Here is a 13,348-nt window from a genome sequence, read left to right as displayed (position 1 = left end):
TTTGTTGTTGTATACTAAATATCACTCACAATGCATCAAACATAAACCTTTTAAGGTGCAAAATACAATCTATAAGGAGAAAAACAAGTTAATATTATGACATACAAAATGCATTCAAGCATATGTGAACAAAGCATTCAATGCAAGAGTCATTTGTAATACGAATGACAAAGAGAAATGAACATAAGTCATAAAAATATTCAAGATCATTCTCAAGCATAATCAATCGAGGATGTTTTTCAAAGAATTAATTTAGCACAATAAAAACAATATCTTAAAGTCAATCATTGAAAAAATATGGAGCATGAGCTTGTCGATATGAGAGCATACAAGATATTCATGGTATTACCAAAGAATTAAAATTATGATAGACTCAAGATATACATTATACAAGAATCTAAATTTCTCAAGGAACACATTTTTAACATAAAATTCACATAATATACCTAATAATCATGCTTTGACACATACTTAAGGGTACCAATGATCATTACAATAAAACAAAACACATACAACAAAAATTAGTATTTTGCAAACAACATGAAAAACATATAAGCATAGCATTTAAGATTTTAAATAAAACCACATACTCTTATAAAATATAATTTTCATGATGACATTTTTCAAAACATATACATATTCATAATCAAAACAAATATTTCATGAGAACATGCATATACAAAAACATACATCAAAAGACGAACAAGATATCTTTCTTTCGAAGCACACACACAAATGAGATACCAAGATCAAGATACCTTGCTCCGATACCATGTAATTGAATGGCACGAAACCCAAGACATTCCAAATCATAATCCAAATGCCGAATCAAAATACATTTGAATACTAACAAGATACAAACTAATACAAGTTTTGTGAATAAATGATTTCATTCATAATGAATAATAAAATACATAAAAAATGAATACATAAAAACCTCACTACAAAATGCATTGAAGAACACTCAAGAATATCTAGAACTACCCATCACTCTCTCACAATAGAAAGGCACCCACCCACCCATATTTATAAAGAAAAGTAGAGGAGAGAAGAAGAGAAGAAGTGGCGTGGAGAGGGGAAGTCCTCTCTCGTTAAAGAATGAGAGAGAACTCCCAACGGCTATAATTCTAGCCATTGGGAGCTAGTCTCTAGCCGTTGGGAGAAAATCAAACTAGTTTTGACTTGACTCCCATATATATTATATATTATTACAATATATATATATACTTATATTACATTAATCTTAACAAGACTAATGTGGTCTTCATTTCCCTTATGCCTAAAGTTATCGTAGAGTGACCAATATTGGGCCACATTTCTATGTAAAGATCTTTTAACTACTAGAAAGATGTTTGGATATGTTACTAAATTGGATGTGCAGTTTAAAAATTAGAAAAGAGATATGCTGGAAATTTTCAGTATACTGCATTCTTTCACGCTTTCGTAGAGAATTTTGGTGATCATGCTATTCCTTCATTTGTTCGTTATTTTTTCAGAATATCTGATACATTTTTTCAAAATAATAATTTGGCTTTCTTTGGTCTTATTGAATTTTATTCATGACACCTGCTATTTAATATTTCCGTAGCTTTTATTACATTACTGATTTCTGTAGAGCATTCTTCTAGGAAGTGCCTTTGAGTTTTATTTTCATTAGAAGAATGTATTCTGATAATGTCTAGATGATGGTCTGTTCAGTAATTCCACTGGTTTTGAAACCCCATACACGGGATTCTTGATGCCTGGATGAATTATTGGCACCCTAGTTACAATTACTTGGTTTTGTTCTTGTCTACAGATTGCTTTATCTTAATTTGAAGATCATTAAGATCCTTTCACTTTTTTCTGTTCTGATATCAACCATTTCACTTCTTAACACCTTATTGAGAGATTCATTTCTTATGTTTTGAACTTTGGTTAGCTACTATATGCAGCCATACAATTTGAAATTTCTAGCCCACAACCCTCTCAACATGGCTTGGCAATTTTTACATTAATATGCCACATGTATCATATTTCTAATTTTCATTAGTTGGTGAAATTGGTCACTAATTTCTATAGCTATTTCAAATTCCATTGGGTTAAACCTTCCTAAAAGATTGTACATCTTATGATTACATGGTAAACTTGCGAAATGTTTTTTGACTTATTCATGAGAAAAAATCAAATTTGAAATTTCCATGTTTAGGTGGCAACTTGTTCAGACATCAATAATGCTATTATTTTCTACTTTGAGGCACAAATCAATTTATTTACCTTTATTTAGAGTATACTGCTTTTGTTAAGTGCTTTTCCTCGTCCTAATTTTGTTTTATCTGATTCATCTCAAATTAATACTTTTGAGATTGATAATTGTAATGAAACAATAAGTGCACAACTAGATGCCTCTTATGGGCTTACAACCATACAAATGTGTGCACAAACAAAAGACCACTTATGGGTCAATACAAGAATCACAAATACAAAGCCACTAGGGGCAAGAACAATCATAAAAATGTCTTATTGATGTAAAGTTGCTTCAGAAAAGCATAAACAAACAAGGAGCTGAGACAAAGCTCCTTTATATAGGCTAGAGGCTATAAAGAGCCATTGGGGAGCTCCCAGCGACTCTAATGACATTGACTAAAATGCCCCTAACCTATTTACAATAAGACAAAATAAATAAAAAGGAAAAAAATGTAAAAAGACTCAAGTGTCCCTATCGGACATTGTTAGTAAAAAGACCAAAATACCCCATGTGGGTAATTACCTATTACAATGATATATATATATATATACATAACTTTAACACTTCTCAAACTTATGGTGTGATCACCGAAAGTTTGTCAAGTAAGAGTTGGAATTGAGGAGGAGGGCTTTCATGAAGAAGTTGGCCAACTAGAATTTTGATGCTACATAAGGCAGTGTGATAGTCTTCTTTAGATATTCCTCACGGACATGGTGACAATTCATCTTGATATGTTTGGTTCTTTCATGAAACGTATGATTTTCGACTATTTTGATTGTACTTTTGTTATTAGTTATTACAACATAACTTGAAAGGTGACTGCATATATTCCAACAATCTTCTCAACCATATGATTTTTTATGTCGTGGTAGTCATGGCGTGGTACTCAACTTTTGTTGATGATAAGAACACTTTTTGTTGCTTCTTACACTTTTACCATACATACTTGGATTAAAGATTTGCTTTTTCCTTTGGAGAACATTATTTGGTGTTTCCCAAATTGGCTCTAACTTGGCCATTTGATCTCATAGCTTTTTTAGAGCATTATAATACTCCCTAATGGTCTTATCACCTTGCTTGCAATTGTGGATCCAATCTCTTAGATCCTATTTGTGAGCGGCATCTTTTTGGGTATAGGTTTGCCTAACAAACTCTCATGCTCCGTCCGCTGTTTCAAACTCAAGGATTGTTGGAGCAAAGCTCTTCATGCATGCTCCCCATAAATAGAGAGAGATAGGACCTTGGGGTGACCCACCTCCCATTCTTTATAAGTTTTTTAGTATTCCAACAAAACTTTTTCTCTCAACTCCCTTGAGAGTTTCTTCTTTAGATTCTCCATCTTCTCCTATGGTAGTTTTTGTGAGAATATGTTAAGGTTCCGGGAGGAAGCCATCAACGTATTGCGACAATTCTTTACCCATTAAAATCCTTTTCACCGTCGTAGCCCACATATTATAGTTGCTCCCATCAAACTTGATGGGGACATCGGTGACAACCTCTTTGTCGGTCATTGGGAAGAAAAGGAAAGACACAAACAGAAAGATAAATAGTAGCGGAAGAGAGATGTTGATGAAGGTTCCATCGAGAAGCTATCACAAACTTTCTACATAAACACAATCTTGAATCTACAATTTCCAAGAGCCCAAGACTCTGATACCATGTAATCAAACAATAAGCACACAACTAGATGGCTCTTATGGGCTTACAACCATACAAAAGTGTGCACAAACAAATGACCACTTAGGGGTCAATACAAGAATCACAAATACAAAGCAACTAAGGGCAAGAACAATCATAAAAATATGTCTTATTGATGTAAAGTTGCTTGAGAAAAGCATAAACAAACAGGGAGACAAAGCTCATTTATATAGGCACTTAGAGGCCATAAAGAGCCGTTGGGGAGCTCCCAAATGACTCTAATGACATTGACTAAAATGCCCCTAACCCTATGTCACAGGGATTCGGCTAGCAGGGTGCCGCACCCGCGTCGACGCGACTCGACACGGGTGCGGGTGCCGCACTGGGTGCGGTCAACCCGATCCTGGGTGCGTTGACCGCACCCAGGATCATTTATGTTCTTTTTTTTATTTTTTTTTTTAAAAAATTGCCCCTGCGAATGTTTTTTTTTTTTAAAAAATCTGCTGACAGCAGTTGTCAGCTGCTGTCAGCTCCTGACTTTTCAATGATGGTGGTAGCCTTGCTTGTGCTATCGTGCAGCTGTATATAAAAAAAAAAATCTGCTGCTGTCAGGAGCTGACAGCTGCTGTCAGCTCCTGACTTTTCAATGATGGTGGTAGCCTTGCTTGTGCTATCATGCAGCTGTATATAAAAAAAAAAAATCAGCTGCTGATCAGCTGCTGTCAGAAGCTGACAGCTGCTGTCAGCTCCTGACTTTTCAATGATGGTGGTAGCCTTGCTTGTGCTATCGTGCAGCTGTATATAAAAAAAAAACTGACAGCAGCTGTGACAGCTGCTGACTTTTTGCTTGTGCTATCGTGCAGCTGTATATACAAAAAAAAATCTGCTGACAATCTGCTGACAGCAGCTGTCAGCTGCTGACAGCTGCTGTCAGCTCCTGACTTTTCAATGATGGTGGTAGCCTTGCTTGTGCTATCGTGTAAAATTTGAAAAAACCCGCCCCCCGACCCCTTATATATATATATATATATATATATATATATATATATATATATATATATATATATATATATATATATATATTTACATTTTTGCCCCTGCCGCACCCCCGCACCCGGGTTTTTTGGAAGTGCCGAATCCCTGCACCCGCACCCGCACCCATGTGACATAGCTCTAACCTATTTACAATAAGACACAAAATAAATAAAAAGGAAAAAAATATCAAAAAGACTCAAGTGTACCTATTGGACACAGTCTAGTAAAAAGACCAAAATACCCCTGTAGGTATTACCTATTGCAATGATATAAGAATATATATACATATAAATATGTATATATATATATGTATAAACACATTAAATAGGTATATATACCTATACACATACATAACTTTAACAATAATGTACACTTGAGTTTCAGTATGAGAAGATACTCAAGTTCATTTCAACAGCCAAGACTGAAGGTGCAACCATTCTATGTGGAGGAGGGCGTCCCCAGGTAAATTTACCATTGATTAATCTCAAAAGACTACTTAATTTGTGTTAGTAAAGTTTATGTCGAAATGGCTGGACAACAGCACTTGAATAAGGGGTTCTTTGTGGAGCCAACCATCATTGGAAACGTAGATACCTCAATGCAGATTTGGAGAGAAGAGGTCTTCGGGCCAGTTCTATGTGTTAAAACATTCACAACAGAAGAAGAAGCAATTGAACTAGCTAATGACACACAGTGAGTTTTCTTGGCTCAAATGTTGCAGCTTCCAGTATACCTGTTGGTTACCAAGCTCTATGAAATATTTTTGTGTTTTGCAGTTATGGTCTAGGTGGGGCTGTTCTGTCCAAGGATCGGGAACTGTGCGAGCGTGTCACCAAGGTCTCTCTCTCTCTCTCTCTCTCTCTCTATATATATATATATATATATATATATATATATATATATATATATATATTAGTGATGATAGGGTGCTCCTGGAACACCTACTCCCACTTAATAGAAGCTTTAGATTTTCAAATTTCTTGATTTTTTTTTGTTGATCAGACCCTATAGATATGATCTATAAGCATTATTTAGTAGAAAACAAGTTTTGGATATTATAGCATACATGTAGGTTTTCTAAGACCTTTAAAAATCAAGGGCTCACAATGTATCAAAATTTCATGACTTAGAAAAATCTTATTTTTATGTCGAAAAAACTGATCCAAAGTATGATTCCTATCAAATAAACTATGTTGAGTACATGCCTAAGGTTTGACTGAAAGATACAACCTACAACTATGATTTCTAGTATGTGGGAGTAGGTGCTCCATTGCACTACTCTCTCTCTCTCTCTATATATATATATATATATATATATATATATATAGAGAGAGAGAGAGAGAGAGAGAGAGAGAGGTGGTAGCTGCTAACTACTTTTCTCGCTAACTGACGTGCTAATCGGGCTTTCTAAGGGTTTTTTCCATGTGTTACTTAAATCTGACTATACAGATTGTTCAACATGGTCGATTTACTAGGAAACAATACTTGGATCATGTTTTTTCGATGAAAAACGTGATTTTTTAAGCTTTGAATATATGGAAAAATCTTACCTTATAAAAAACTACCTGCCAATGGGAATCGAATGAATCAAGCATGTAGAATGCATCTGTATGGTCAGATTTAAGGAAAACATGGAAAAAACCTTCAAAATCCCGGTTAGCACAGCGATTAGCTAGAAAAGTGGTTAGCAGCTACCACATCTACCTCTCTCTCTCTCTCTCTCTCTCTCTCTCTCTATATATATATATATATATATATATATATATATATATGGTTTATCTAACATTAAATTAGTTGTATTTAACATTAGTTACACTCAACCTTATTGAAATGTCTAAGATACCCTTTAATAAAATGGTGTTTTTGAAAATGTATGGTTACTTTTTTGGGCATTGTAGGTCCTTGAAGTTTGGAGAAAAATAAGAAAAACATCTTTTCCAACAAAGTAACTTTTCCAACAAAGTAACTTCATAAATTTATCAAAGTTACTTTTTTTACCTCAAAAAGTAATACATTTTAAAAAATGCCATTATTTTTAGGGCATTCTAGTTATTTCAATAAGTCGAATGCATCTACTGTTAAATACAACTAGTTTGATGTTAGATAAACCCATATATACACACACACACGTGAGAGGGTCAATAACTCCTTGATAGAAAGGTAAAGAGTACTACTAATGTAGATGAAAATTTCCTTTTGCATTGCAGTATCTTCAGGTTGGGATGGTATGGGTGAACTGTTCACAGCCATGCTTCTGTCAGGCACCTTGGGGAGGAACCAAACGCAGTGGTTTTGGCCGTGAACTAGGGAAATGGTTAGATCATTAAACTCACGAAACCAGAGTGAGCTTAGTTCTGTTTTGCCATACTGATTTTTTTGCTATGTAGGGGCCTGGAGAACTACTTGAGTGTGAAGCAGGTGACAGAGTACCTCTCAGATGAACAATGGGGTTGGTATCCATCACCTTGTAAGAAGTAAACCATCAAAATTGCGCTGTTGTGAGTACTTGCTGTCAACCAATGCAAATTTGCGGTTGTAGCAGATTCAATGAACCATGTTCAATAATAATGTAATTTAGCCATCATGGTGAACTCATGCAACAGACAGCATAGTTCATTGTAGTATAGATTGCTTTGTATCATTAGGTTCATCTTGAGTTTCTGCAAGTTTGCTACGTCATATTCCTTGATAGCTTGTGAAGTGGAAGGTATTTTTGGTGCCTTGCAATGATTTGAGGTAAAGACTGGAGCACTATATGCATGAAAGTTTTTGTGGATTCATCTTAATATGATCTTCATGTTAAGTTAATCCAATTATGAAAATGACAGATGTGGGTACTTGGGTAGTAGGAGCCTCTTTCTCTCACTCATGTATAAACTTTTCTTGGATAACCAGAGAAAACCACCTTACTCACTTGCAAGTTCATTAGCGCAAAAACCTCAGCCCCCCCTTGCCCACCAGAGTATACCCTGTTTTAGCCTCGGAGTAAGGTACTTATACCCATAAGGTTGGAGCTCGTGACGTCCTTTTAGCTAGATGGCATTCACAAGTGACCCCTACATACCATAAGAGCGGCACCTTTGAAAGGATATAATTATTTTGAATAATGCACTATATAAAAGTAGGATAAATTTGTGATAATACCGTGATATTATGCAAATAAGCTATATTTTGAAGTGAAATTTTAAAAAATGCACCTAAAGTTTGGGCATTAATAAAAAATGCACCTAAGTTTTAAAAAATATTAAAAAGACACCTAAATTTTTGCACTGTAAATAAAAAACAGACTTTCATTCATTTAACCTACGTTATAGCTAACCCAAAATGAGTTAAGAGAGTTAATTTACTAACCCTACAAAGACTTTCCTTTTTTAGGTGCAAATTTGAAAATATGTTGAGGGTAAAATGCTAATTTCATGTTACATTTAACAGCAAATTCCCGGGCCTTTTTTATTAACCACTTTTTCAAAACTTAGGTGGCATTCTGATTCATGCCCAAAACTTTATGTGCCCTTTTAAAAATTCCCTATTCTGAAAGTCTCTTAATATTCTTGGGATTTTCACCAGTCAAGAATATCCCATAAATATATTGCCGCTGCACTTGATGCCCTTCATCTTTGTCAGACAGTCTGTCAGTTGTGGGGCCCAAAAGCAGATTGGGGGCAGCTAGGTGCAGAGGCACACTCAAAGTGTGCCATGTGATATGGCGTCCATATATAGGTAAGTCTTAAAGAGCAATGCAATAAAAGTTCTAAAGCAGATGTCATGTAGTTAGTGCTATCAATGGGTTGGGTATCAGACCCCCATCCAAACTCGCCCAAAATAGCAGTTTGGCGTGTTTAGGTTTTGGGTTTGGGTTAAGTCAGTTTCTAGAAGATGATTAATTATATACGGGCAGCTGGTGCACTCCTCAAGAGGGATGGCTTAAAATTAATGTTTACAGTATATATATATATATATATATATATATATATATATATATATATATATATATATATATATATATATATATATATATATATATTGGAGAGTGGGATTTACTATACGGGATCGGTTGGCCAGATTGCTTTGGGATAGATATTCGAGATGGCAGTGGAACGGGAAAAAATGGCTCTGCCTCGCCCCGCCCTGTTTTGGACCGGAGATGTAGGACATGCAATTGGGATGGAGGCTGGGATGGAGGTTAAAATTAAAACCAGTGTAGGGATGGGAGGTGGGGATGGACTTATGCTTTGTTCTGCCTCGCCCCGTCCTCAATTTCCATTAGTAAACCTTCCTTTCCTTCTTTAGGGATGGCAATGGACTGAGGAAAAATGAAGCCCCGCCCCGCCTTGCCCCATTTGGACAGGGGATGGAGGACATGAAACAGAGATGGAGGTTAAAGTCAAAACCCATGTGGGGATGGAGGGCAAAATTATGAGACGGGATGGGGTTGAAGACCTTATCCCCCGCCCCGGTCCACTGCCATCCCTAGTAGATATGTAAGTGTCACCAAGAATTGCAGAATGAATGGGTAGCTTGGATGGACATTGAATTACAGCAAGAAGGTCATTGTTGAATCATCAATAAGGGATATTGTTGGAGCAACAAATAGAATGCTTGAAGGTAGGGGAGTTCCAAGGAGAATGCATAGCTAGGTGGCTAACATGTAATTCAAATTTGGAAGGATTTTGTTATCTAATGGGCAAGGGCTGTAACTTGGCAGTGCAGAGTCTTGCTAGAATGAGTGTTGGCTTGAGTGATAGGGTGTGGAAGGATAAACCGCCTGATTGGTTCCCCACCCCTGCGGATATGTGATGAAATTGTTGATGTAACTGGTAGTTGGCCTGCCTAACCCCACTTTCCCTGTCAAAAAAAAAGAAGACAATGGAAGCTCAAGAAAAAAAACCATACAACTCAAAGAATATTTAGAATATATATTTTTAGTTCAAATACACACAAAATACTTAGGTTAGATTGAGTTGATATCCCACAGAATTATAGTTCAAACTCAATATACATTACTTTACATTACTTGCATCAAGTTCTGGTCAACCACCGATGGGGCTCCGATCTTCTGGTAGGAGCAGTTTGTGCATGTCATTGCAAGTTCAAAAGCCATTGGAACGTAGATCATTGGATTACTGTTATAAAAGGAGAGAGCCTTAACTCCCTCAGCTTTGTTACGAAAAAAAAAAGAAGGAAAAAAGAAAGTTTCTGTCCACTGGAATACTATTTGGTTCTGGGTCCAGTTACATACAAACCCAACCCATTGTCAGCCTTACGTGTTGTTGGAATAGCAAGCCAACGGCGATGATGGCACCTTACTTTTTAATGTATTAGCCAAAATTGGTTTTTACCAAATTCAAAAGAATATGAAATTTCTAGTTTGAAAATATTTAAACTTGTGGCATTGTAAATTCCCTTCATCTGCTAATGAAAGGATGGTTGCATGCATTTTCACCACATCCAATCACAAGTAAATTGCCTCACATACAGAAAAAAAATCACCCACAAAATTGTAATATCTGGTTAAGCAGTCCCTTTTATTGCAAGGAGAGAACCATCTGCCATTTTACCTGCTTACAGCTGCTTGGATTTAGGAAGTGCAACCCAACTGAATGAAGTTTCATTGACTAGTGGGTAGAGAGAGAAAGATTAAATATATTAAAAGTAGACTTGACTTTGCTTCTTAAGATTGTCTGTATCAATTGGGTAGCTTGGTGCACATGGAATGCATTGGGATATTAAAATGGCACATTTTTCAAGCTTATTGGAAAACAAAAACTTAAAAATTGATAGTGATTTGATTATGAAAACAAAATTATTTTCTATACCATTTTGTTAATGTAAAGTCACATTTTACTTGACAAGTGGTTCATTGGGGTCTTTAGGTGCTTTTTTAGGTCTTGGAAGTCACTTGTTACTATGGTTGTGAACAGAATTTGATGGGTTGGACTAGGTGATCCATATCCAATCTGGCCTTCAATGGCATTTATCTGGATCTGCATTTAACTGGAATAGGTCTAGGATAACTTTGTTTTGATTAGGCATCAATATGCTAAGCTTGTCCGTACCCCGTCTTTATTCCAATTCTACATATATTGTAGGTTGGATCCAGGCCAGATCCAGATTTTGGACTGGGACACCCAAACAAGATCCTGGTTAAAGCTGGTTCGTGTCTATCCCCATGGATCAGGCTCGATCCAGGACCCAATTGAGTTTGAAATAGCTGGGCCAGCTGGTCAAATTGGACCCACAGTTCAGGCGAACAACCAAAACCTGATTATACAAGTATGGTCATGAATGTGAATTTTTGGCAAATCCATACCATGAGCTTATCTAACACTAATCACACTAAACTGAACCAAGAGCATATTAGGTCATTGTCAGAGGTGCCCTGGATGTCGTTCATCCATGAACGGCAACCCAAACACCATCATTTTTCTTTGTTTTTCAGCCGTTCATTTTTTGTGCTTTAGATGTTGATCATCTACAGGATGAATGGATCTGAATTTTTTTGTGAAACCCATCTAAGAGGTAAACTATCCAAATGTAGTATTTGGGTTGACATTAAGTGGTCATGTTTTGAGTGGTCGAATACCTTGCAAGGTATTGAAGAGAAAAAACTCATTAATTAAGGAGGCATTTGTGTCCAATGGAAATGGCCTCACTTCATGGAAACACACGCAAACAAGAACTGAATCTAAATCCAAACATGATAGATAAGTTCTTTGATGACAATGAAGGCTATCTTATTGATGATAGTGACGATGTCAATGATGATTTTGATACTTAATTTACTAACTATGCTGGATAAGATTTGATTTGACCTTACCTTGATCCGACCCCCTGGCAGTCCTGCATTCTAATCATCTTTATCTGCACTAGTTAAGCAGAAAAGACCATGGTGAGATGGGCTCTCCATTACCATACAGATGGTATAGCTTTATAACTTCTTATCTAAAGATTTCTTAACTGGTTCAATATGTCATCTGTTTAAAGATTTAATTTTAGAATTTAATTTGATATATTGTGAAGAATGCAAAATAAAACCGTAGGCTTTGAGGCTTTGGCATTATTTTTTTCTAAGATAATTGAAAACATCTGACACTCTTATTTAGAAAGATTATCGATTTATAGTCTTAATTTAAGTAAATATTTTTATGAGACTTATATGTAATATGTATGTTAATTAGATTGTGGTTGAGCAAATTGTTCAAAGATTCATTCATGATTGAATGAATGCTTAGTATTGATAATTCATGTTATTTATATTTAATTGTAATTATAATAAATACTATAATGGCATATTGATGCATTTTACATGAGAGCATTTTGATTGGAACCGGCATTATATTGCTGTGGGACTGGTATCAACTGGAGCCTTGTGATGCACTTAAACTATAAAGATAGTGAAGTGATTAAGTGCTAGCTAATCACCTACCTTCCATTTGTTGCAAGATGAACATTCTGCAACAGGCTTTCCTAAATTCCAAGCAACTTCATTTCTTATATTTCACTAATGGAGTGACCCATCACTTGTTAGGGTCTAATCTTCTTTCTAAATCTAAAGCAAGTACAACAATCTTCCCACTAAGAAATAAATTGCATCCATCCAATGATAATAAATAAGATAAGAGTGTTATGCATTAAATAGCTCACTAGTCTGCACACATGCAGCGCGTGCGTGTGCGCGCACACACACACACACACACACACACACACACACACACACATATATATATATATATATATATGTGTGTGTGTGTGTGTGTGTGTGTGGTACTAATAAAGGTATAGAACTATCTAGCTGAAAATCATAGGTTCAAGCTGTAGCAACTCAATCTAATCCCACAGATATGCTCTAACATGGTTGTTTTGCTAAGGATCTAACCTTAGATTGGGTTTTTTATGTTATACTATGATTTTTGAGTCATGAAATTTGGGTACATTGTAGGCCATCATTTTTTGAAGCCCTTAAAATTTTGATTGTGTCGTAATCATAACATTCAAGACTTATTTCCTACTAAACAAACTTTGTAAATCACATCTATAGAGTTTAAACTATAAAAAAATCTAAAAAGTATGAGAAAAAAGGTGGTTTCTATTCAATAGTTCTGACCTTTCATTAGCACCATGTGTGTGTGTGTGTGCACGCCTGCGCTCGCCAAAATGTTGGCATCCATTGAAGAATATTTGGTTGCTCTTGCATTTTCAAGTAAATATGACCATATATATAGTATATTTACTTTAAACATACTTTAAACCAATAAATGCAAATGTAAAATATACTTCAGTTAACGATACAAAATGTGCTGTAGAGATTGCATCAAAACTTTGCTATAAGTAAGAAAGCTTTTCACATCAGATTGTTAAAAAGTGTGATTACTACAAACTGAACCTTGCTAAACCCATCTGTGCAGTCTGATATACTTGAAAAATGCCTGAGTAGGTGTGATTAAACTC

The 13,348-nt window shown here is 35.6% G+C and overlaps 1 protein-coding gene across 2 annotated transcripts in view; it reads left to right on the top strand.

Moving 5' to 3' along the window:
- The window catches only part of LOC149812838 (aminoaldehyde dehydrogenase 2, peroxisomal-like), a 38,313-nt gene extending 30,686 nt beyond the window's left edge, over positions 1-7,627 (top strand). For both annotated transcript variants that reach the window (XM_089992161.1, XM_089992162.1), the window contains 5 exons: positions 5,285-5,362; positions 5,442-5,593; positions 5,677-5,737; positions 7,108-7,214; positions 7,288-7,627. In XM_089992161.1, coding sequence (XP_089848287.1) covers positions 5,285-5,362; positions 5,442-5,593; positions 5,677-5,737; positions 7,108-7,214; positions 7,288-7,378 — 489 coding nt within the window. In that variant the 3' untranslated portion in view covers positions 7,379-7,627. The remainder of the gene's footprint in view (positions 1-5,284; positions 5,363-5,441; positions 5,594-5,676; positions 5,738-7,107; positions 7,215-7,287) is intronic.
- Positions 7,628-13,348: the final 5,721 nt, after the last annotated feature.

The sequence above is a fragment of the Nuphar pumila genome, chromosome 16 (genome assembly GCF_984573655.1).
Source record: "Nuphar pumila chromosome 16, dmNupPumi1.hap1.1, whole genome shotgun sequence".
NCBI lineage: Eukaryota > Viridiplantae > Streptophyta > Magnoliopsida > Nymphaeales > Nymphaeaceae > Nuphar > Nuphar pumila.
The sequence above is the reverse complement of the archived record's forward strand: the minus strand, read 5'-3'. Positions and strand labels throughout refer to the sequence as shown.